The sequence below is a fragment of the Chanodichthys erythropterus genome, chromosome 20, assembly GCF_024489055.1.
Source record: "Chanodichthys erythropterus isolate Z2021 chromosome 20, ASM2448905v1, whole genome shotgun sequence".
Classification (NCBI taxonomy): domain Eukaryota; kingdom Metazoa; phylum Chordata; class Actinopteri; order Cypriniformes; family Xenocyprididae; genus Chanodichthys; species Chanodichthys erythropterus.
Genome location: NC_090240.1, coordinates 33,117,659 through 33,144,278, shown reverse-complemented (window position 1 = coordinate 33,144,278; position 26,620 = coordinate 33,117,659). Strand labels below are relative to the sequence as shown.

General features: G+C 34.3%; 1 protein-coding gene across 1 annotated transcript in view; it reads right to left on the bottom strand.

Annotated features, from left to right (window-relative positions):
• Nucleotides 1–5,615: 5,615 nt before the first annotated feature.
• mical1 (microtubule associated monooxygenase, calponin and LIM domain containing 1) overlaps nt 5,616–26,620 on the bottom strand; it is a 43,534-nt gene continuing 22,529 nt past the window's right edge. Inside the window, exons 17-24 of the mRNA XM_067370694.1 lie at nt 25,030–25,100; nt 18,177–18,939; nt 17,966–18,081; nt 13,903–14,010; nt 13,639–13,732; nt 11,719–11,809; nt 11,250–11,323; nt 5,616–9,611 (exon numbers count right to left, since the gene is read on the bottom strand). Coding sequence (XP_067226795.1) covers nt 9,475–9,611; nt 11,250–11,323; nt 11,719–11,809; nt 13,639–13,732; nt 13,903–14,010; nt 17,966–18,081; nt 18,177–18,939; nt 25,030–25,100 — 1,454 coding nt within the window. The 3' untranslated portion in view covers nt 5,616–9,474. The remainder of the gene's footprint in view (nt 9,612–11,249; nt 11,324–11,718; nt 11,810–13,638; nt 13,733–13,902; nt 14,011–17,965; nt 18,082–18,176; nt 18,940–25,029; nt 25,101–26,620) is intronic.

Below are 26,620 nucleotides of genomic sequence, written 5' to 3'. Positions count from 1 at the left end.
TGGAACCATGTCCTGTGGTCTAATGAGACTAAGATAAACTTGTTTGGCTCAGATGGTGTCTAGCATGTGTGGCGACGCCCTGCTGAGGAGTACCAAGAAAAGGATGTCTTGCCTACATGGTGGTGGTAGCATCATGGTCTGGGGCTGCATGGTTGCTGCTGGTACTGGGGAGCTGCGCTTCATTGAGGGAAACATGGATTCCAACATGTCCTGTGACATCCTGAAGCAGAACATGATGCCCTCCCTGGGCTGAACGGCATGATAATGACCCCAAACACACCACCAAGATGACAACTGCCTTGCTGTGGAAGCTGAAGGTGAAGGTGATGGAGTGGCCAAGTATGTCTCCTGACCTGAACCCTATTGAGCACCTGTGAGACATCCTCAAGCAGAAGGTGGAGAAGCGCAATGTGTCTAACATCCAGCAGCTCCGTGATGTCATTATGGAGAAGTGGAAGAGGATCCCAGCAACAACCTGTGCAGCTCTGGTGAATTCCATGCCCAGGAGGAATAAGGCAGCGCTAGATAACAATGGTGCAAAATACTGACACTTTGGACACAATTTTGACATGTTCACTTAGGGTGTACTCACTTTTGTTGCCAGTTATTTAGACAATAATGGCTGTATGTTGAGTTTTTTTTAGAGGACAGTAAATCTGTATTGCTATACAAGCTGCACATTGTCTACTCTAAAGTATATCCAATTTTCATTTCTATAGTATTGTCCCTTGAGAACATATAATAAAATAGTTGCTGAAATGTGAGGGCTGTACTCACTTTTGTGACATACACTGTATGTAGGATTCAAAATCCCTTGTTATTAGTGACACTGGCATCAGCGTTAAAGGATTAGTTAACTTCAGAATTAAAATTTCCTGATAATTTACTCACCCCCATGTCATCCAAGATGTCTTTCTTTCTTCAGTCGAAAAGAAATGAAGGTTTTTGAGGAAAACATTCTAGGATTTTTCTCCATATAGTGCTGTTTAACGTGTTGAAGATCTAAATGTCAGTTTCACTGCAGCTTCAAACATGATCCCAGATGAGAAATAAGGGTCTTATCTAGTGAAATGATCGGTCATTTTCTAAAAAAAAAAAATATAAAAATTATAAACTTTTTAACCATAAATGCTCATCTTGCACTGCTCTGCGTCGCATCGTGCATTACGTTGGAAAAGTCACGCGTAGGCGAAAGAACCACGGTAGAGCGAAAAACTCATTTTCTCCTTCAACTTCAAAATGTTCAAAACTTCCAACGTGATTATGTAATGCGTGATGCATCGCAGAGCAGTATAATTTTATAATTTTTTAGAAAATTACCAATCGTTTCTCTAGATAAGTCCTCATCTGGGATCATGTAGAGCTCTTTGAAGCTGCACTGAAACTGACATTTAGATGTTTAACCCGTTGAACCCCAGTGAAGTCCACTACATGGAGATAAATCCTGGAATATTTTCCTCATAAACCTTAATTTCCTTATTTCCTTAAACCTTAATTTCTTTCGACTGAAGAAAGAAAGACATGAACATCGTGGATGACATGGGGGTGAGTAAATTATCAGGAAAATTTAATACTGAACTAATCCTTTAACGCTTCCCATTTACTTTGAATTGGGGATGTCATGTATTGCCGAACTGAATTGTGGGTTCCGTTCGCCAATGCTGCATTTATTGATACAGTAGAAAAAGAAATATTGTGAAATATTATTATGATTTCAAGAAAGTATTTTCTATGTGAATACATTTTACATTTTAAAATGTAATTTATTCCTGTGATCAAAGCTGAATTTTCAGCATCATTATTCCAGTCTTCAGTGTCACATGATCCTTCAGAAATCATTCTAATATGAACTCAACTGAACCCAACTGGAGCAGCTAAGGTAATCTACAGTCAATCTCCTGAGATGGTGTGACTTATGCAAGCACAACAAGTAACAGTCTTTTCATCCTGAGCTCTTTAAATGGTTCTGCTGGACCTCTCTTATCTCTTATCAGAGGATATTACTCACTTATACTGTATGTGGCCACATCTAGCTTTGAATCTGTTTTGGAACAATCGTTTAGTTCCTGTTTTCCTTTGGCTTTAGTTCAGTCATATTTGCTGCATATCTCGACTGCCAGAGCATCAGTCACTCTGCCAACTCAAACAGCCCCTTAATGTCTAAATGTGTTCGCAGCAAAGCAGGATTCACAGCGACGGGCTTCAAAATGCCTGTTATTAATGTAATTTTGAGCAGAACAATTGACTCTACATGTACGAGCAGAAGTTAATGATGTTACATAATGGAGAAGAGAAAACTAAATATAGAAAATATTCTAGTATAACAACATAGTACAGCACTAGTGTAAAATTACAGTGTGCATTTAGACGTATAGTGCTTATAGGTGAAGTGTTTATTTTTATACTTTTATCCGATCTTAATATGCTTTCTATGGTAAAATGCAATATTATTAAAGTCAAATCAAAGCTGATTATCTCTGACAAACCTCTACTGTGCTTCAGCTCTCATCTAAAGCCAGAGATAATCTGACAGCGATGTCACTGGAAAGCGTTGGTGAACAATGATGCCTTATGTAACTCACATTGGGTGTTTGGTTGAAGGTGTGAGAGAAAATGAAAGGTGTCAGAGGGTAATGGAGAAAGAGAGAAGGTTACAGGACACATGACAAGGATGATGATGATAAAGTAACCAATAATAGGACAAAAAGTGAGAGAAGAAGAATGATATCTTCATAAAAATGACAAGTCTGCCATCATTTACTCACTGTCATGTCATTTCTCCTGTGGAAATCAAAAGAAGATATTAGGCAGGATTTTTTGATGCTCTTTTCCATACAACAAAAGCTTACTAGAAAAAAAAAGAGAAGATAACAGTTGTCCATAAAACTATGGAAACTATATTTGCAAGTCATATTGTAAGCAATGTATTCTCAACATCGATATTGTTGAATGCTACTGTAGCTCCAAAATGGGCTCTTTTATAATCAATTCCCTCTCTCTGTCCTTCTCAAATCAAATTGATTCTCTAGCGGAGGAACAGCAAATGTAATTTATAAAGTATCAGTGATTAAAACGGCCATGATTGAGAAGCAGGAACATACTCATCAAATCAAATGAGCATCTGCTGTGCAGCAGTACAGCTCTTGATGGAGGAGCGCACAGATGGCATATAATTACAGGTTTCTGCATCTGCTGAGAATAAGCGTGTCTGACCTGAGCTCACTAACTCACAATCTCCATCCCACTTGACCCATGTATGACCCATGTGATGTGAGAAACTCGTCAAACTGGATTAAGCTGCAAGGTGTGCTGCTCTGGGACCAGCGTACCTGATCCAGTTTAGACTCGTGCCGATATTCGGTAATGCGATAAATCGCGATAATGAATATACACGATATTGTAATCGTGGGCACTTCAGAATACCGTAAATAAAAATTTATCACCAATTATTAATTTTTTATAAGGCAATTAAGAATACTTTACCCATCAATCGTATAAAATGCACAACACCGCTGTATTCTGTGTCAAAAGGACACGCGCTCAGATGTAATCAATCCCAACGTGCACGAGAAGCACATGGCGGAACCAGTGAAGGAGACGAGCTGAATGAAAGTGCGCGTTCACTCTCTGACAGCAGAGGGCGCTGATGGAACAGCAGCGTGCAGCGGTTACCATGGAAATCGTGCAAACAAAGTAACTGCGCTGGTGAAGTTTTTCAAATGCTTCAAACAGCCATTCATTTTTTTGTAATCTCAGTGTTCATCACAGCACCAAATAGTGAATTCTTAAAAAAGACTTAAAAGGATATTTATTTTAAAACGTAATCATTTTTATATTTTAATCTGGACTACAACATGCCCTAATGATTAGAAATGTTCTGATTATTTGTTAATGTTCAGTAAAACTTTGAAAACAGCTTCATTAGTTAACATTTTAATTCATTATCACTAAACTGACAATAAAAATACTTATAAACATTACTAAAATCAAAATAACTTATTTAATGGACCAGAGATAAAACTAACAATGATCAGTTGTGTTTCTAAACTAACATTAACAAAAAATAACACTTTCTGTAACAAATGTAGCTATTGCTCAATCTTATTTAATGCATTAAATAGAGTAAAGTGTTATCTGTTGTTCTTTATAGCCTAATTCTTTTGCATTTCAGTCAGAGTTGTTTTTGTTTTCTTACAAAAAGAGTTCTTAAACCTGTTAAACTTTGACAAAAAGTGTTTTGCAACTTATTTTAATATCGTGATAATACCGTATACCGTGACAAAAGCTTCATCAATTAATCGCAACATGAAAATTTGATACCGTCACATGCCTAATCCAGTTACCATCAAACACCTCAAGTCAGCTGATCCTAGATCTGCTGCAAGGCAGACGCTCTTAAGGTCTTGCGTTTTTATGTCTTGAAAATGCCCTACATGCAAGAAGACATCTTAAACTCATACTGTACCACACACACACAAACAAATTATATCATCATTTACAAACCTTTCATCTGTGGAAGACAAAATAATTTGAAGAAACTCTTTTCCATACCATAAAACTGGAGGACTGTGGCTGCCAAGCTTAAAAAAAATTATATTAAAGCACAATAAACATAAACCATTCAACTCAAGAAGTATATTCCACATATTCTGTGTGCATAAAATAGCTGGTTACACTTTAAGGTGACATAGTTACATTGTACTTACTCAAACAAGTACTGAGTAATATTAATTAACATTTACTTACAGAGTTAGGGTTAGTATTTGTGTGATTATGCATTATTTACTGTTATTACTATAGTAAGTATATTTAGTAACGTGTTACTACATCACCTTAAAGCTGCACTCTGTTTGAAATCTGTTATTTGCGGAATTATCATCTTTATGTGGGTTGCGCATCGCATGGCTCCTCAAAGAGGATGAATCTAATGTTTGGTGTGTCACTCGTATTGTTTTGTAGATTTCAATTTCTGAACAGTCTAATCTTTAAATGTTAATTCATCATGTCATACAATCCGCCATCAAAATAATAAGTTTAATTATTGCAGCTGCTGTGAGAGAAGGCTATAAATGATCCGTCGCCTGTAGTATTCTCGCATAATACAGCTGAGACTCCATCTTTATGTAAACAGTCGTGACGTAATGACGCAAAGACGAACGGCGGCATGCTCGAATTTCCCGCGGAAACCTACCAGTACCACTCGAATTAGAAAACGTTATTATAAGCTTACCGTTGTGAATTGCGCTAAGGTAAGAAGATAGGTTTGAACACTGGTTATGTACTTACTCAAAAATAGATTTTGCATCATTTTTAACACAAAAAAGTTACGGACAGCAACTTTAAAATAAAGTGTTACCAAATAGCTTAGTCCGAGACACAGACTGAAACAGAGACAACGTCACAAAATGTATTAAAAATCTGTAACGTTTAGATAAGCTTTGACATTTGTGTTAACTAGTTTATAAATGAGTATAAATAACACATGAATAAAATGTAATTAAAATACATTTATACAGTAAATAAATAAAAGTGAAATAATTATTAAGTAATCAATAAATATAAATGATAAAATAATACTCAGAACATAAATAAAACAAATAAATAAATAGGCCTAATTCAATATTTAATGTAAAAAGGGGCATTTTGTGATTAACACTAATACCGAATTCATAAACAATACAATATAATGCATATAATACAATATATGTGCTCATATCATTAGTCTAGATAGAATAGATACGACCAAAATCAAACCTTGTCATGATCCCTGCTGCTCTTTCTAAGACTGATGAAGGAGGCCCTCTAGTGGTGGGATACATGAAAGTCCAGAGCAAAACAAGCAATGACAGAAAATCATTTTATGTGACAGAAATGTGATCATTTCATTCTACAGAGATTTCACAAGGACTTATTAGCAGACAAACAATATGTGCAGAATAGCATACTAACATCCGACAATTACTATTTCTGCAGTGTAGTATGTACACTGTATACTATACAACAGTCAACTCCAGAATTATTGGGACCCTTGGTAAATATGAGCAAAGGCAGCCGTTAAAATAAATCTTCATTGTTTGTCCTTTAGATCTTTCGTTCACTATACTATACTATACGAGTATGTCAAGGTCATGTGAAAACAATGTAGCATACGTCTGTCTGAAACATGATTTAATGTGACAGAATGAGTACTGTAAGTACATACTATTTCACATACCAATGAAAAAAGCCAGAAGAATAACACGTCCGTGTAAAAGCAGCCATGACGTCAATGCTCAAAATCTGTTTCTGATGTAAATCAAGGCCGTTTGCACAGCACCGAAACCCAACCGAGAAGAAAAACATGAAGTGCTAGATATTTTATTAGCATATGAAGTGAATTACTGTCCCCATAGAAAAGAAACCACTGGTGTGTATATGAAAGAAATACAGGGAACAAAAGCAAACAGCAAAAATTACAGCACTGTTCCCAAAACACTACCACAAAATTCCTCTCCGACAGGAATTAATGCCACTAATTATTCTCAGAGCCTCAAAAATGAAAACTGATTTATCAAACACATAAATGTTTTGTGGGAATTTCATACAGCGAAGGAACAAACAGACTTTGTGCTTCCCTAAAACAAGTATTACAGTATATACTGTGTAAATACTTCCAAATAATGATCCGCAAATATACAGAATTAGAAATATATAAATGGAAACCGGGCCAGGCAGATGTTCCCCTGAGAGTCAAAACCATGATCATGCAGAAAATATCAAAACAATATAATAATAATAATAATGTGAAGTTAAAAATGTGTGAAGAGAAATACAATCACTTACAAGGAAAAAAAACAAAAAACAATACACTGCACAAAAGCCCATCGTGATATTCAATCTCTTAATGTTGCAAAGCCGTAATATGTTCATAATAATACAATGCAAGTGCTGTTTAAGACATGATATTGGCATTGGTTTACGACATCATAAATGTGTAAATACCTTTTATATAATATCTCTTGATATTTAGAACATACATGACCTTGATAGACTTTCATAAAAGTGCGAGATGCAATATAATCGTACGTGTGTGCGCAAACATCTGACCCAGCAAAATCTATAGTCGTGTGAGTTTGTAGCGTGACCGCCATTGGTCTCGGGAAAGGCCGTGTCCGGGCAGTGAAGGCTGGGACGGATGTGCACTTCCACAACATTTGGTACAGTCTTCAGAGTTTCTCTATCTGTATGAAAGCACATTTATGTTGGAGCGAGACCAGAGCGGCTGGCGCTAGTTTCTCAGGATTTTACGCCAAATCTTGAGCTGTGTGTGCGCAGATGTGTTTAACTCTTTGGTTTTCAAGAGCAGAGTCTCTGCACAAAGTTGTGCAATGTTGGTGTTTGTGCCTGCGAGTCACTGGGTTTCTTTATAATATGTAAAATCAGTGAATCACTAGAAATATTCTGGCATCATTTATTCACCCTCATGTCGATGATTTTCTTTCTTCCGCCGAACACACAAGAGATGCTCACACTGCTATTTTTCATGTGTAAATAGTGAGCAGGAGCCGTCAAGGCCCAAAAATGACAAAAAGCACCATACTGTAGTCTAAATAGGGCTGCACAACGATTAATCGTTTGCAAAATAAAAGTCTGTGTTACGTAATATATGTGTGTGTTCTGTGTATAATAATTATGTATATATAAGTACATGCACATACATGTATATATTTAAGAAAAAAATTATATTTACATATAAAATATCTATATTTATATGTAATATAAAATATATATAAATATGTATATTTATTTATACATGTATATATTTCTTAAATGTATACATGTATGTGCATGTATTTGTATATACATAATTATTATACACAGAACACACACATTTATTTATTTTGCAAACGATTAATCGCGATTAATTGTTGTGCAGCCCTAAGTCTAAACGAGTAGATCTGTGTGGAAACACTGAAATGAAAATCTTCCTCTCCATTGTAGTGCTCATACAGGTATGTGCAATCTGAAGATATAACAATGAAATGCTTACGAGGCACATGAGAAGCATTAACGTTTGGCATCACTGACATTAAACATGAAATCTGAAATTTTCTCTTGAAATATCCAAACTTAATAAAACTGGATTTAAAGGGTTAGTTCACCCCAAAATTTCAATTCTGTCATCATTTACTCACCCTCATGTTATTCCAAACCTGTAAGACTTTCATTCATCTTCAGAACACAAATGAAGATATTTTTTAATTTCTGTCCCTCCATTGACAGTCTACGCAACTACCATTTTGATGCTTCAAAAAGATCATAAAACTAATCCATGTGAATTGAGCGGTTTAGTCCAACTTTTCTGAAGAGGCTCAATCGCTTTATATGTTGAACAGATTGAATTTAGGCTTTTATTCACATATAAACAATCAACTCACACATCAGTTGTGGTAAACGGAAGCTCAAGCACGTTTGCTTGATGTGCGAGAAACAATGAAGCTCGTTCTCACATGTCAAACAAGTTCAGTTGAGCTGCTGTTTATGTTCGCTGATCAATGTTTTTTATGTGTTTAGCCTAAATTCAATCTGTTCATCATATAATACAATCATGTATATTCAGAAAATTTGGACTAAAGCACTTAATTCATACGGATTAGTTTTACAATCTTTTTAACTTTTTGAAGCATTAAAGTGTTGGTTGTGTAGACTATCAATGGAGGGACAGAAATCTCTCAGATTTTATCAAAAATATCTTAATTTGTGTTCTGAAGATGAACGAAAGTCTTACTGGTCTGGAACGACATGAGGGTGAGTCATTAATGACAGAATTTTCTGTTTTGGGTGAACTAACCCTGTAAAGACTTGTAACTACTTTTATGATCATTTTATGGTGTTTTGTTTTTTTTGGAGCTTGAAAGCCCCTGAGTATGGAAGCTTGTTTCCGCCACAAAATAAAAAAGGTAATTGCGACTTTTTTCTCGCAATTGTGAGGTTTAAACTCGCAATTGTGAGTTAATCAAAATTGCATGATATAAAATCAGAAATGCATTGGGATATGCAGTCAGAATTGCAATATATAAACTCACAATTCTGAGAAAAAACGTCAGTGTTTTGTCCCTCGTAATTGGACATTATAACTTTATAACTCACAATTCTGACCTTATAACTCGCAATTCTGACTTTATATCACAATTCTGAGAAACAAAGTCAGAATTTTGAGATAAAAAGTTCCAGTTACCTTTTTTATTTGAATTTTTTTAGTGGCAGAAACAAGATTCCATTCCTGATGACCATGTAATTTCATTGTATGGATAAGAGAGTACAATTTTTCCTTTAGTTTTTTTTTTCCACAGAAGGCAGAAAGCCCAGCATGAGGATGAGTAAATGGACTGAATGGTGAACTACTCCATTAGGACGCTGTGGCACGTGTTTTGAGCCGGTAAACGTGTGTTTTTGTGGTGTTTTAGTCTCAGAGCAGCTGGGCTGCCTACAGCACTACAGTTCGTCATTAACTTCCTTCAACCTCTTCTCCTCCAGGAAGGCCACCAGTGAATCCCTCATGTCCACCACATCCAGCATCTCCTGCAGGATTCGATCCTCCTCTTCTCGCTGCTCAGGGGTCTTCTCGGTGTCTGCACGCACAAGAACAAAGCAACATGTTAATGCAGGTGTGCATACGTTTACATACATAAAAACAAAGATAACAATAACTATATAAGTGTCCACACCAGCGGACGATATCGTTCTGTTTATTATAAGTGCGCTGCAGTTTGGACATCTGTCACTTTAAATGCTGGAGCTCGTTAAAGCACGATGGATTCTGATTGGCTATCAATGTTTTTATCTTTCATCAGCTGAAAAAAAAAAAAAAAAAACTGTCTGAAAGTGATTCCAATGATATGGTTTCTCTGTGTGCTGTTATTGTTAAAGTTGTGATGTGGACTCTGCTATTCTTTTATATTTAGAACGTTTTTTAGAACTGTATCTTTATCACTGTCGTTATAGTTATCGTCTTTGGTGTGAACGGACCTTTAGAATTAAGAATTTAACATCAAACTAACTTAGAAATGTTAGTATTTCAATAATAATAATAATAAAAAAAAAAAATAATAATAATAATAATAGTTTAATATTAATGTTATTTTTTTAATATTTAGAAATATAATGTAATTAAATATTTAAATAGAAACATTTTATATTATATATTTAAATATATTTTAAATATTATGTATATATTATTTTTAAATATTTAATATGATTTAATTATAATACAATAAAAAATATTTTATTTTTGGCTTTTTTTGCTCATTGTGTTGGAGCATGTGCACTAAGAGCTAGACTATAAAAACAACAACAACAAAAACAATAATAATTAATAATAATAATAATAATAATAATACATGAAGCTTTTATGACTTCAAATTAATTGACAGATGGATTATTTGTAATATTAAAGTGACTATTATATAAAGAGTATATAATGAAAGTAACACTGTATTTCAGTATTATCAATAATTTAATTGTAAGTTATTATTAAATTATAGAAATTAATTAAAAATATACAATATTATAAAATTTAGTACAAAATACAACCATTTTATTTTTGTTTTTTGCTCTGCATTGGAGCATGTGCACTAACAGCTAGATCATAATAATAACATATTTATTATTATTATTATTATTATAATACATTAAGCTTTTATGACTTCATATTAACTGACAGATGGACTTTTGTATTGTAATTAAATCCAAATTCATTTGTCAGAACACAGGACTATTTAAATGAAAATGATATAAGGAGAATATAATGATTATATAATTACATGTACACTACATGCTATATTAGCACCTACTTACAGTCAAACCCAAAAATATTCAGACACTAGATATAATTTTTTATATTGTTTTACTAGTAGGTGCAGGACACTAGTTCATTTATGTAAGTGAGGATGGCAAAATAAAGTAAACTGTGACATATTATACCCAAAAATTCTTCATACAGTGGATTACCAGTAAAATTGATACAAATTTGGAACCAAAAATTATTCAGACACTTTGACCTGAACATGTTTTGCTTAAGTGTTATCTGACAAAATTAAGATTATTTTTTTCTGACACAGTTTAACTCTGAGATCTTGCCTTATTTTATTACCATTTTTTTTAACTATAGTGAATAAACTGTATTAATGAATGAAATGTTCAAGGTGTCTGAATACATTTTGCTTTGATTGTACAAACAAATTTGAACAGAATTAGCTTTAATTTCCCACCATCCATTTCCATGTACCGCCGTAGCTCCATCTCTAACATGCTCTGTTTGTCTTCCAGCTCCAGCTGTCGAGACCTTTGAAACACAAAACCAGAATCACACAAATATATTACTGCTGCTGTTAGCACAGCCTGTAATTTAGTTTCCGAGGATCCAGTTGTGCACAGAGCCAATATATGCTAAATACGGTGGGTTAAATAAATGAGGCCACTCTAAGCATTCATCTTAAGCATTAGTGCTCATCAAAGACAAGCAGAAGAGAGGTTGCCAGGGGCAACAAGACTGTGAGCTGGCTTTCAGTGAGGTTTGAGGTTTGTCTTTACACATGCAAAAATAAACGATGCACTTTGAGCAATAACTGCTATTGAGTTTCTTAAATGTGAATTGTATTCATGCTGACTTGGTTAAGCAACCAAGATGTTTATTAATTTAACTAAACATTTTTTTAGGGTAACGGTAATCAGACTTACGCCACCATGAGATCAGACTCCTCTGAGAGCAGATTGTTCTTCTCCTGGACCAGATCGATCCACTGGTCAATCGTTTCAGGGTCACCCGTACCTAAAACACACATGCATCCACACAAGACGTTAAAACACCTACTAGATCTCCTTATGCTCAGTCGACACCACACTTTGTCACCCTTTGCTTCTCTTAACCAGCTTGAAGTGCTTTTAAAACACTACTGAAGGAGTTTTATTAATATACACTACTGTTCAAAAGCTATAAATCGGTAAGATTTTTTAATGTTTTTTATAAGAAGTCTCTTCTGCTCACCAAGGCTGCATTTATTGTAAAAATACAGTAAAACAGGAATATTGACATTTTTACAATTTAAAATAACTGCTTTCTATTTTAATATATTGTAAAATGTAATTTATTCCTGTGATCAAAGCTGTATTTTCAGCATCATTACTCCAGTCTTCAGTGTCACATGATCCTTCAGAAATCATTCTAATATGATGATCTGCTGCTTAAGAAACATTTCTGATTATAATCACTGTTAAAAATTATAATCTAATAATTTTTTTCAGGATTCTTTGATGAATAGAAAGATCAAAAGAACATAATTTACCTGAAATTGAAAGCTTTTGCAAAATTATTATTTTGGGATCATTAAGAATTTTTTTTAAAGAAATTAAAACTTTTATTCAGCAAGGGAGCATTAAATTGATCAATAAAGACATTTATAATGTTACAAAAGATTTCTATTTAAATAAATGTTTTTTTTTTAACTTTGTATTCATCAAAGAATCCTGATTCGTCAATGTGTGATCATCAATAAGTGGATCTAAGCTGGTGTGAGCGAGTGGAGGCGGGGCTAATTTGCATATTCATAGAACTGTGTATACTAAATGAGGCAAGGGTGTCGAGTTACATTTAAGCTATTTTAAGGCATGAAGAAAAAACTTTTAAATATGCTATTTTAACAAACAAAGATGAGTTTTAAGGGATACAATTGTTGACTACGGGGGACTTTAATAAAACATCTGCTGAATGTTATCCTAAAGTTAGACAGTAGGGCTGGGTTGAAAATATTGATTTCTCAATTTTAATCGACTCAGGTTTCGATAAATCGATATCGATTCTTAAATCCCAAGAATCAATATTTTACTCTAAGCTCTTTTTAGATGATGCGTGAACAAAATTTTCACAAAACAATTTGTGTAGAGCAAATAAAAATCGCAAAGATTTTTTCATATGAAACAAAGCCTTAAGCTTTCAAATTCTGTCAATTTTATATCAAACAATGTAAGATTCACCTCAGAAAAGCCATTCAATCACCAGTTAGCTAAAAAAATGAACACCAGAGAGGAGCATTTTGTTAAATATATATTTGCTATATTACATATTCATTATATTTTTTACTTAACCTGTTCAATATTTAATATATGTTTGAATAAATCCATCATGAAAAGATTTTTATGACAGCGTTTAAACATATAAAAAAAGTGGAGCAGAAACATAATTAAGTCATTAAAAAGTTAATATTATAATGTTATTATTATAAAAAAAATGTGCAATTTAAATGTTTGTATAAAAACCAGTTGTTAATTGTACCAAGTGAAAATGTTCCCTGTATAGTTTTCAACATTAATTGAGAAATCTTTTTCTTTGCTATCCAAATAAATCGATATTGAATCAAAATCGCTTGTGAATCGAAATTTCCGGCCCTATTAGACAGGAAATGTAACTCTTATTGTAACTCTGAAAACAGAATGATCGAAATGTACAATTTTAATAGACGTCTCGATGACGTACAAGTGCTGTCAGGGTTAACATGTTCACTGGGCTTCAGTGAGAATATTAACGCGCGCACAGTCTGACTGCTGTATAATATGATGAAGTGAAATCATTAGCGGCGTATGTAGATGGATGAGATGTCATACCAGCCTCTCCTCTCAAAGCTCTCTCCAGCTCCACTCCTTTCTCCTCCAGTTCTTTAAAGGTCACTTCTATCTCATCCAGCCGTCTCTGAATCGTCTGTGTGGGCGTCAGAACCAGGGCAGTATCAGACCAAATAAGAATGGAATTCAGATCACTGTATTTTTCATCTTGATATAAACTGATTTCTTTTATTTAAGCTGCATGCATTTTTTTTATTATTACCATTATGAGAAACAACCTCCACAGCACAGACTGATCTTGCTCACCTGAGCTTTGTGGAAGCGCTGGATTTCGCTCATTCTTGCTTTCCGCTCCAGAGTTTTCATCCTCTTTAGGTCACGTTTCTCTGAGTCAGAAATCTCATAATCGCCCCCCTGAACACATACAACACAAACCAGAAACCACAAATCAGTCTAACAGAAATGATTCAGATCATGATTCAGTGCTTTTCCGAAAAAATAAAAGCTTCATTGTTTGAAAAATAAAGAAATGAGGACAGCCATAAATATTAGTAATTTTACAGCTGTACTATATTAATTATATTTGTATTTATTATATTATCTTTTAATAAATACTGGATGTTTTTATTTTAGAGTGAAATAATATGCAATATGAGCAGGCCGCGTGCTGCGTTTATCCAATCAATGACGATGGCACCGCAAATATGCAAATAAGAACGTTAACCCAGGGTTTAGGAATGTGCAGTGTGAAACGTCAACTTATGAATACCCAGGATTAATTATTAACCCCGGGTAAATTATGAGCAGTGTGAAACATGAAGCAAAATAACCCAGGATTCCCTTTACCCGGGTTTTAGAATGACCCAGGGTTAACTATTTCAAGTAGTGGTTCAACAGATCACAAAACTCGTGGTTCAGATCATTTTTCGGATCAGCACAAAAAATCTTTGGGGGTGGGGGGGATAACTTTGCATTTATTACTTAAAGCCCACTTTAAGTAGGCTACTCTGATATTACAGCAGAAACTACTAGCCTCACTAATAAAGTTAAAACATTAAAGGACTGTAAAAAGAACAAATACTGTACACCAATTACAAGCATAGATAAATACAACTCAAAGTTACAAATACGGTCTAACTGTAGTGTTAATTTTGGGTACAGACATTTAATAATTAATGTAAAATGGCACCATGTTCACTGTATAAATTTAATATAGATTAAAGCTGTGTTTTGTTGTTTGATTGACATGACAGACAACAGCAGTACGGTGTACATTTTAGGACTTCCTCACACCTCAGTCATACAACGAAAAGGCATCATGCCTCAGACTAAAAGGCTTCAGTCATCGGACAAAACGGCATCACGCCTCAGACTGAAAGGCTTAGAAAAAAGCGAATTGCCCCGCCTCAGTGTGACGTCACGTGCATGCAGTTTTCTGTTAAATGTTACACCAAGTTGTATAAAACATAGCCCAGTAAGATTATTTTGTAAATTTGTATTATTCACTAGTTTTATTTGCATGTATAAAAAGTTAGCAAAATAACACATTGCATTAATTGCAATCTATCGTGAACACATACGAAAATTAACCATGGTTAAAAAAAGTGAAAAAAAAAAAAAGTATGTTTTTTTGATAGGCTACTATTTGTATAACAATAATTTAACAACAATTACCATAAAAAAAAAACATGGTTAATTTGTGGTTAACTACAATAACCATTTTGTTTTATTTAAATTAACCATGGTTAATTTCTATAAGAGAAGTAAAAAAATCTTTCGAGCTATTTGAATCCGTTGTTATAAGCACAGCTGCTTTGTGTACAGAGGTTACCAAGGAAACGGCTTTATTTCTGCTGTTCCAACGCCACCTAGTGTCAGAGAGTTGATTAGGCAAGGCAATTTTATTTATTTAGCAAATTTCATACACAATGGTAATTCAAAGTGCTTTACATAAAAAGAAAACATACATAAGAATAAAAATGGAATTCATAAAAAATAAAAATAACAATAAAAACATAATACCACTATCTGGATAGAACAGTCACATTTACATTTTCATTCAGCCCATTGCTGTTTTTCTGCAGACCAATGTGAAAATCCGGATGTTCTTTTCTGTTCTTTTCTTATTCGCCAAGGGATTACATAAATAGCCTACATGAATACCATCAACAGATCTACAGATTCTACATAATTAACATGCACGCACATACACCTTACATCACTTTGGGAATAGTAACAGTAAAGAAAAAGACAACTGAAGGGCGGCATTATAATAGGATAAAAACCAATAGAAAGTTAGGCTATACAAAAAAACAAAACTGATGCCTTTTAGTATGAGGCGTGATGCCGTTTTGTGAAGTGACTGAAGCCTTTTAGTCTGAGGCATGACGCCTTTTCGTTGTATGGCTGAGGTGTGAGGAAGTCCTAAAATGTACACCGTACAGCAGGTATTTATAGGTTGCTGTCACTTTAAGAGTAAGACCCCATGCATGCACACATCCCATAGATACACATCCAAATTCTCACCTCGTTCAATTAAGACAAAACCGAATGTGTTTACGAGAATACTTGCTGAGAGGGGTATTTTGACTGACATAATGTGTGTATGTGTCCATTCAAGTGCTGAGATAACAGCATGGTGTGCAATACCAAATTAAATACTGAATAAATCCTCTTTTGCCTCTTCTAGCGCTGGAATGGTTTAATATGTAAACTAGCAAGACAAAACATGTGCGAATGATAACCTTTCACTCTATTGCGGTTAAACTTGCAATTGATCCGCGGATCACATGCATGCCGAACCGTGGGGCTTAGTCCGTACAGATTACGGATTAACAACGATCCGTTTAACCCCTAATTTCAAGTGTGAAAAGCCATTTTATTTACATTGCGCAGTGTTTCCATGATTGTCCAAAGTAGGTTAAAAATGAGGCATTCTAACACCGCATCATTTCACACTGTACAAGTTTGGAACCACAATGCAGAGTTAACACTGCAAAAGTGGTGCTAAACCCTGCTCAAGAGCAATTAAGATATTTTTGTTGAAATCCTATGGCTCAGTGAGGCCTGCATTGCCAGCAATGACACTTCCTCTCTCAAGATCCATTAATGTACTAAAAACATATTTAAATCAGTTCATGTGAGTACAGTGGTTCAATATTAATATTATAAAGCGACAAGAATATTTTTGGTGCACCAAAAAAACTAAATAACGACTTATTTTGTGATGGCCGATTTCAAAACACTGCTTAAGGAAGATTTGGAGCATAATGAATCAGCGTGTCGAATCAGCGGTTCGGAGCGCTAAAGTCACGTGATTTCAGCAGTTTGGCGGTTTGACACGTGATCTGAATCATGATTCGGCACAAGATTCATAACGCTCCGAAGCTTCCTTAAGCAGTGTTTTGAAATCGGCCATCATTAAATAAGTCGTTATTTTGTTTTTTTGGCGCACCAAAAATATTCTCGTCGCTTTATAATATTAATATTGAACCACTGTACTCACATGAACTGATTTAAATATGTTTTTAGTACTTTAATGGATCTTGAGAGAGGAAATGTCATTGCTGGCTATGCAGGCCCCACTGAGCCATCGGATTTCAACTAAAATATCTTAATTTGTGTTTTGAAGATGAACGAAGGTCTTACGGGGGTGTGGAACGACATGAGGGTGAGTAATAAATGACAGAATTTTCATTTTTGGATGAACTAACCCTTTAATAGCAAATGCATTTGCTCCTATGAGTGTGCTGGTCTGAAAACGAGGTGTGTTCAGGCGCATTAGTTATGTGCCTATATGCAGGTGCACAACGCGTGTACACTCTGCTTGTTACACACACAGGGAGGCGCATCAGCACACAAACATGCCAAATATTAAAAATAAAAGGATTACAATGTAAAATTTTATTATTGTGTACATAAAGATAAAAATGTTTTGGTGGAATCCGGCTTGTCCGGCGCTTTAACCTTGTGCACGAGCAGATCCATTTCCTCGCATTCACTTTTTCCGCTTGCAAATTACGCAATGTAAATAGTGAATCCGCCATGGCGCAAGCGCAAAAAGGCTTTTAAAGGGAATGGGAGATGAGACTCTGATTGGTTTATTGCACGTTTGGCCCAAAACACACCCATGATTCATTAAGAGAACAGGGATAACCCTTTTAGACCACGCACCGGGTGCGCCAACCATTTTTTCAGTCCTTAAACTAGCAAAAGTGGATTCGGACACGCCCTAAGGGCACATGCGCTTTAGACCATGTGCTTCGATTGTTAAAATAGGGCCCTATGCAGTGGCGTGCACAGACCGGGCAGGGGGCTGTATTCTGACCAAATAAGCTATGGAATGAAACGAATCTGAACATATTCTCACCCTGCAATCCAAAAAATGGTCTTCTGCTTGAAGATCCTCTTCGTCCTCTTCTTCGTCATCGTCAACACCTTCTTCATTATCATCTTCTGATACATAATGATCTGGTTCAGCTTGTTCTGATGAGGGAATTCACACCAAAATCAGCTACCAAGTTTAACCTAAAAAATTTTTCTAAAGAAGTACTAAAAAAAAAAAAAAAAGAGCTTTTAACCTTTAGGTGCAACTCTGAGGACGCTGAAGCGCTGCTGTAGCCGTGGTGAAGACAGATTCCACGGGGAAAACTTGGAGCGCATCTTTCCGTGCTGCGACTGGGTGGTGGGCGGAGGTTCGCTCTTCCTTCTCATGCAGCGACGGTGATGCTGGCTTTGCAAGCTCTTCCGTGTAGCGGCGCCTCCGCTCCAGTATCCCTCCTCCTCGCCTCCTTCATGCTGCTTCGAGGAAGAGGAGGTGGAGGCAGCAGAAGACGAGGCGGGTGTCTCCGAGTCAGAATCCTGGCTGAGCAGGTCGGCCTTTTCCTCTTCGCTCAGCTGAAGTTTGCGCAGGGACGGTTTGGGTTTGGACTCCGGCGTGAGCTCTTGATGAGTTTCCTCTGGGATATTTGAGGATTCGGGCACCACATTATGGACAGTGCGAGGTTTGGGGAGCGGAGGGTACAGCGGAGCTCTGGAACCTCGCGGGGCTGGGACTGGAACGGACGGGCTAGCGTTATTTTGTTGGTTCTCGAGGCCTGTGCTCTCTGGATTGAGCTCTGAGGGTTTGTGTTGTTCATCAGACTTCTTAAGGTCAGGTGACGGTTGGTCATCTTGCTCCGTGGGAGAAGGGCACTCGTTTGACTCTTCAAAGTCAGGGTCAACAGATATCTTATATGAGCCCTTCCGTCTTACGGAGACATGTGGAGGTGGGGATGCCATCTCTACAGCTTCACCATTTTGTGTCTTCTCCTTATCCTCTTCCTTATGACTATTCTCGACATTCTAAAAAACAGAAAACATTATTGTGATATTTTGGCCTGAGATATATTGTGTTTAATTTTGTGCCAATTCATGTAGACTACCATTCGAAATCAATCTATCAGTCTATCAATCTGTATCAGTCTATCTATCAGTCTATCAGTCTATCAATCTGTATCAGTCTATCTATCAGTCTATCAGTCTATCAATCTGTATCAGTCTATCTATCAGTCTATCAGTCTATCAATCTGTATCAGTCTATCTATCAGTCTATCTATCAGTCTATCTATCAGTCTATCTATCAGTCTATCTATCAGTGTCTATCAGTCTATCAATCAGTCTATCTATCAGTCTATCTATCAGTCTATCTATCAGTCTATCTATCAGTCTATCAGTCTATCAGTCTATCAGTCTATCTATCAGTCTATCAGTCTATCAGTCTATCAATCTATCAGTCTATCAGTCTATCTATCTATCAGTCTATCAGTCTATCTATCAGTCTATTTATCTATCAGTCTATCTATCTATCAGTCTATCTATCTATCAGTCTATCTATCTATCAGTCTATCTATCAGTCTATTTATCTATCAGTCTATCTATCAGTCTATCTATCTATCAGTCTATCTATCTATCAGTCTATCAGTCTATCAGTCTATCAGTCTATCTATCTATCAGTCTATCAGTCTATCTATCAGTCTATCAGTCTATCTATCAGTCTATCAGTCTATCTATCAGTCTATCTATCAGTCTATCAGTCTATCTATCAGTCTATCAGTCTATCTATCAGTCTATTTATCTATCAGTCTATCTATCAGTCTATCTATCAGTCTATCTATCAGTCTATCTATCAGTCTATCTATCAATCAGTCTATCTATCAGTCTATCTGTCTATCAGTCTATCAGTCTATCAGTCTATCTATCAGTCTATCTATCTATCAGTCTATCTATCAGTCTATTTATCTATCAGTCTATCTATCAGTCTATCTATCTATCAGTCTATCTATCTATCAGTCTATCTATCTATCAGTCTATCAGTCTATCTATCTATCAGTCTATCTATCAGTCTATCAGTCTATCTATCAGTCTATCTATCAGTCTATCAGTCTATCTATCAGTCTATCTATCAGTCTATCAGTCTATCTATCAGTCTATCTATCAGTCTATCAGTCTATCTATCAGTCTATCTATCTATCAGTCTATCTATCAGTCTATCAGTCTATCTATCAGTCTATCTATCAGTCTATCTATCTATCAGTCTATCTATCTATCAGTCTATCTATCTATCAGTCTATCTATCAGTCTATCTATCTATCAGTCTATCTATCTATCAGTCTATCTATCAGTCTATCTATCAGTCTATCAGTCTATCTATCAGTCTATTTATCTATCAGTCTATCTATCAGTCTATCTATCAGTGTCTATCAGTCTATCTATCAGTCTATTTATCTATCAGTCTATCTATCAGTCTATCTATCTATCAGTCTATCTATCTATCAGTCTATCTATCTATCAGTCTATCAGTCTATCTATCAGTCTATCTATCTATCAGTCTATCTATCTATCAGTCTATCTATCTATCAGTCTATCTATCTATCAGTCTATCTATCAGTCTATCAGTCTATCTATCAGTCTATCTATCAGTCTATCTATCAGTCTATCAATCAGTCTATCAATCAGTCTATCTATCAGTCTATCTATCAGTCTATCTATCAGTGTCTATCAGTCTATCAATCAGTCTATCTATCAGTCTATCTATCAGTCTATCAATCTATCAGTCTATCTATCAGTCTATCAGTCTATCAGTCTATCAATCTATCAGTCTATCAGTCTATCTATCTATCAGTCTATCTATCAGTCTATTTATCTATCAGTCTATCTATCTATCAGTCTATCTATCAGTCTATTTATCTATCAGTCTATCTATCAGTCTATCTATCTATCAGTCTATCTATCTATCAGTCTATCAGTCTATCTATCTATCAGTCTATCTATCTATCAGTCTATCTATCTGTCTATCAGTCTATCTATCAGTCTATCTATCAGTCTATCAGTCTATCTATCAGTCTATCAGTCTATCTATCAGTCTATCTATCAGTCTATCTATCAGTCTATCTATCAGTCTATCTATCAGTCTATCTATCAATCAGTCTATCTATCAATCAGTCTATCTATCAGTCTATCTATCAGTCTATCAGTCTATCAGTCTATCAATCTATCAGTCTATCAATCTATCAGTCTATCAATCTATCAGTCTATCAGTCTATCAGTCTATCTATCAGTCTATCTATCTATCAGTCTATCTATCTATCAGTCTATTTATCTATCAGTCTATTTATCTATCAGTCTATTTATCTATCAGTCTATCTATCTATCAGTCTATCTATCTATCAGTCTATCTATCTATCAGTCTATCAGTCTATCTGTCTATCAGTCTATCTGTCTATCTATCTATCAGTCTATCTATCTATCAGTCTATCTATCAGTCTATCTATCAGTCTATCTATCTATCAGTCTATCTATCTATCAGTCTATCTATCTATCAGTCTATCTATCTATCAGTCTATCTATCTATCAGTCTATCTATCAGTCTATCTATCAGTCTATCTATCAATCAGTCTATCTATCAATCAGTCTATCTATCAATCAGTCTATCTATCAATCAGTCTATCTATCAATCAGTCTATCTATCAATCAGTCTATCAATCAGTCTATCTATCAGTCTATCAGTCTATCAGTCTATCAATCTATCAGTCTATCAATCTATCAGTCTATCAATCTATCAATCTATCAGTCTATCAATCTATCAGTCTATCAGTCTATCTATCAGTCTATCTATCTATCAGTCTATCTATCTATCAGTCTATCTATCAGTCTATTTATCTATCAGTCTATCTATCAGTCTATCTATCTATCAGTCTATCAGTCTATCTATCAGTCTATCAGTCTATCTATCTATCAGTCTATCTATCTATCAGTCTATCTATCAGTCTATCTATCAGTCTATCAGTCTATCTATCAGTCTATCTATCTATCAGTCTATCTATCTATCAGTCTATCTATCTATCAGTCTATCAGTCTATCTATCAGTCTATCAGTCTATCTATCAGTCTATCTATCTATCAGTCTATCTATCTATCAGTCTATCTATCTATCAGTCTATCTATCTATCAGTCTATCTATCAGTCTATCTATCAGTCTATCTATCAGTCTATCAGTCTATCTATCAGTCTATTTATCTATCAGTCTATCTATCAGTCTATCTATCAGTGTCTATCAGTCTATCTATCAGTCTATCAGTCTATCTATCAGTCTATCTATCTATCAGTCTATCTATCTATCAGTCTATCTATCTATCAGTCTATCTATCAGTCTATCAGTCTATCTATCAGTCTATCAGTCTATCTATCAGTCTATCTATCTATCAGTCTATCTATCTATCAGTCTATCTATCTATCAGTCTATCTATCTATCAGTCTATCTATCAGTCTATCTATCAGTCTATCAGTCTATCTATCAGTCTATTTATCTATCAGTCTATCTATCAGTCTATCTATCAGTGTCTATCAGTCTATCTATCAGTCTATCTATCAATCAGTCTATCAGTCTATCTATCAGTCTATCTATCAGTCTATCTATCAGTCTATCAGTCTATCAGTCTATCAATCTATCAGTCTATCAATCTATCTATCAGTCTATCTATCTATCAGTCTATCAGTCTATCTATCAGTCTATTTATCTATCAGTCTATTTATCTATCAGTCTATCTATCTATCAGTCCATCTATCTATCAGTCTATCAGTCTATCTATCTATCAGTCTATCTATCTATCAGTCTATCTATCTATCAGTCTATCTATCTATCAGTCTATCTATCAGTCTATCAGTCTATCTATCAGTCTATCTATCAGTCTATCAGTCTATCTATCAGTCTATCAGTCTATCTATCAGTCTATTTATCTATCAGTCTATCTATCAGTCTATCTATCAGTCTATCTATCAGTCTATCTATCTATCAGTCTATCTATCAGTCTATCAGTCTATCTAACTATCAGTCTATCAGTCTATCTATCTATCAGTCTATCTATCTATCAGTCTATCAGTCTATCTATCTATCAGTCTATCAGTCTATCAGTCTATCAATCTATCAGTCTATCAATCTATCAGTCTATCAATCTATCAGTCTATCTATCAGTCTCTATCTGTCCATCCATCCATCCATCCATCCATCCATCCATCCATCCATCCATCCATCCATCCATCCATCCATCCATCCATCCATCCACCATGTCCTAACCAGACGCAACACTTGATAAAGGAATCTTTTCCATGTTAACCAGAGTTTTTGTCCTAACTAGCTGCAACACGTGACGATTTTATTTTGGATATGGCTGGAACAACAACACAAAGTATAAACTCAGGTATTGTTTATGTGCTTTATTTAATGTTAAAAGCACCTAATATGAGTTTGAATATCATTTTGTGTGTCTTTTATAGCCGTACTGAAAGCAACAACGGACAATTCACCTTAGATTTTCAAAATAAACAAAAGGAAACAAGATTGTTCAAACTGTCAACTTATTGTGAACAGACAAGTGTATTTTATGACAAAGATTGTTTCAGTAACTCAGTATGTATTTTTAATAATGTTAAAATGGTGTAATATTCATGAATTTGATTATGCACTTATCTATTTTGTTGTGAGTGCCGGTAGCTTGCATAGAGACCCCGCCCACATGCTCTTCTGATTGGCTGTATATTTTGATTGACTTTATCGTGTCTCATAGTCGCATCTAGTGTGGACAGACAAATTGCTTGTCGCTCAAATCTTTTCACATTGCGTCTGGTTAAGACATGATATAACTATCCATCCATCCATCCATCCACTACCGTTGAAAAGTTTGGGGTTGGTAAGATTTATAAATGTTTTTGAAAGAAGTCTCTCATGCTCACTAATGCTGCATTTCTTTGCTTAAAAATACAGTAAAAACAGTAATATTGTGAGTTATTATTACAATATGAAATAATTGTTTTCTATTTTAATACATTTTTAAATTTAAAGTGAATTTCCAACATCATTACTCCAGTCTTCAGTGTCACATGATCCTTCAGAAATCATTCTAATATGCTGATTTGAAACATTTCTGATTATTATCAATGTTGAAAACAGTTGTGCTGCTTCACATTTTTGTGGTAACCACAATACATTTTAAGGATCCTTTAATGAACAAAGTTAAAAAAAAAAACAAAAAAAAAAACATTTATTTGAAATCAAAAGCTTTTGTAACATTATACATGTCTTTGCTGTAACTTTTGATCAATTCAATGCATCCTCACTGAATAAAAGTATTAATTTCTTTAAAAAAAAAAATAATAATCTTACCAACCCTAAACTTTGGAAGGGAAGTGTATGTTGCATTCTGAACTTGTATGGTTAATTTTCTATTTCAGGTCAAGAATGGTCATGGTGGAGCAACACAAAAGTGACTGCAAAAAAATATCAGAAGCTCACAGAAACTGCGTCAGCTCTGAGGAGTCTTATGACCAGCCACTAGGAATCCAATCCCACAAGCATTGCTTTACACAGAATTTCTCTTCACACACACACACACATATAAAAGTGTGCTCGACAGGAACGGATTGACAGCACAATCACACAGCGTACAACACTTTTACTCAAGAGTGAGAGAGGAAAGGGAATGTTTTCCCTGACGCAGCAGCTGACCCACATTAGTTCTCGTCATATCATGTTGTTCCATAAGAAATGGCTGAATATATCTCAGTGAAGAAAAGAACATTGCATCAAACCATTATAACGTACTGTATATAAAACTCACATAATAATAATAAAAAAAACATTTTATGTAAAAACATTACTATATTCCCATGGTACACTGTATTACCATGGTATCATGTCCAAATAAATCATATTTCATATATATTTTTGTGTACATGAACAACAGAACAATGACTTGCTAATGGAAGTTATTACAGTCCCCACACCCTCAGTGCAATATCGACACTAAAAATAATTATCATTCCCAACATCCTCACACCAGAGAACCAGCGGTAAATTGGAGGCAATCAAGCGTCTCATTAGCTGTGATGTGATTCATACCTGTGAGCCTCTGTGACCTTCATCACCCTCTTCTTCCTCAGCCACCGAGTGCTGCTCGCAGTAGAATCTCCCTGAAGACAAATCAAATTCAACAACAGATGCAAATACTGAGGGCTGAAACATGGATGTACATGCATTTGATCAAACGAGCTGTGAATTATTGAACAAGCCCCACTTTACTTGTAGGGAAAGCAGGATCATGCAAGAATAATGGACCACAGGTCTAATTTGCATGTGTTGTAATAATCATAATCTAGTAAGACAGTGTTTCACACGGTACAGGTTATGAAAAGCTTATGTAATTTTTATATAACATCAAGATGTTTCAGTCCTTATGACAGCAGATGAGAGACAAGTGCATGATAAATAATAAAATAAAATGTATTACATAATGTAATAAAAAAAATAATGCTGACATTTATTATTTTCAGAAATTATGAAAAATTAAATTCTTTATTTATGTCTACCTTTTACCTACCATTAGACCTTGATCTAATAAAATAAAATAATAAATAAATAAAATAAACATAGCTCCACATATGACGTGGAAAAAAATATGTATAACGTGGTCACAAATTAACCAATCATTCCTACAACTTGCTAATACATCAGCATGTTTTACTCATTTGTTGTAGTGTAAAAAAAACAACAAAAAAAACAATGCTGACATAATTATTATTTTCAGAAATTATGAAAATTTAAATACTGTATTTATGTCTACCTTTTACCTACAATTAGACCTTGATCTAATAAAATAAAATAAAATAAAAATAAAATTTACTAATTTGTTGTAATGTTAAAAAAAAAAAAAAAATGCGGACATAATTATCATTTTCAGAAATTATGAAAAATTATATACTATATTTAGGTTTACCTTTTAACTACCATTAGACCTTTAAAATAAAATAAAATTAAATAATAAAATAAAATAAAATAAAGCCCTGCACATGACATGAGGGGAAAATAAGTTTATCATGACCAAGAATGAATGTTCCCTCCATTAAGAATTAATTAATTCCCTCTGTTTACTAAATCATGGCCACATTGTAATAATTAGATCCCTTATTTTAGTTAAATTAAAACAAGGGACCAAAAAATAATAAAATAAAAATAAAAATAAAATAAAATAAAATAAAATAAAATAAAATAAAATAAAATAAAATAAAATAAAATAAAATAAAATAAAATAAAATAAAATAAAATAAAATAAAATAAAATAAAATAAAATAAAATAAAATAAAATAAAATAAAATAAAAATAAAATAAAATAAAATAAAATAAAATAAAATAAAATAAAATAAACAGAGCCCCACGTATAAAATATGGGAAAAAATATGTAAATCCTGGTCACATTAAATTAACAAATCATTCCCACGACTTGCTAATACATCAGCATATTTTACTTATTGTTGTAAAAAAAAATTTTTTTTTAGAAATTATAAAAAAAATGATATACTGTATTTAGGTCTACCTTTTACCTACAATTAGACCTTAAAAATAAAATAAAATAAAATAAAATAAAATAAAATAAAATAAAATAAAATAAAATAAAATAAAATAAAATAAAATAAAATAAAATAAAATACGTCAT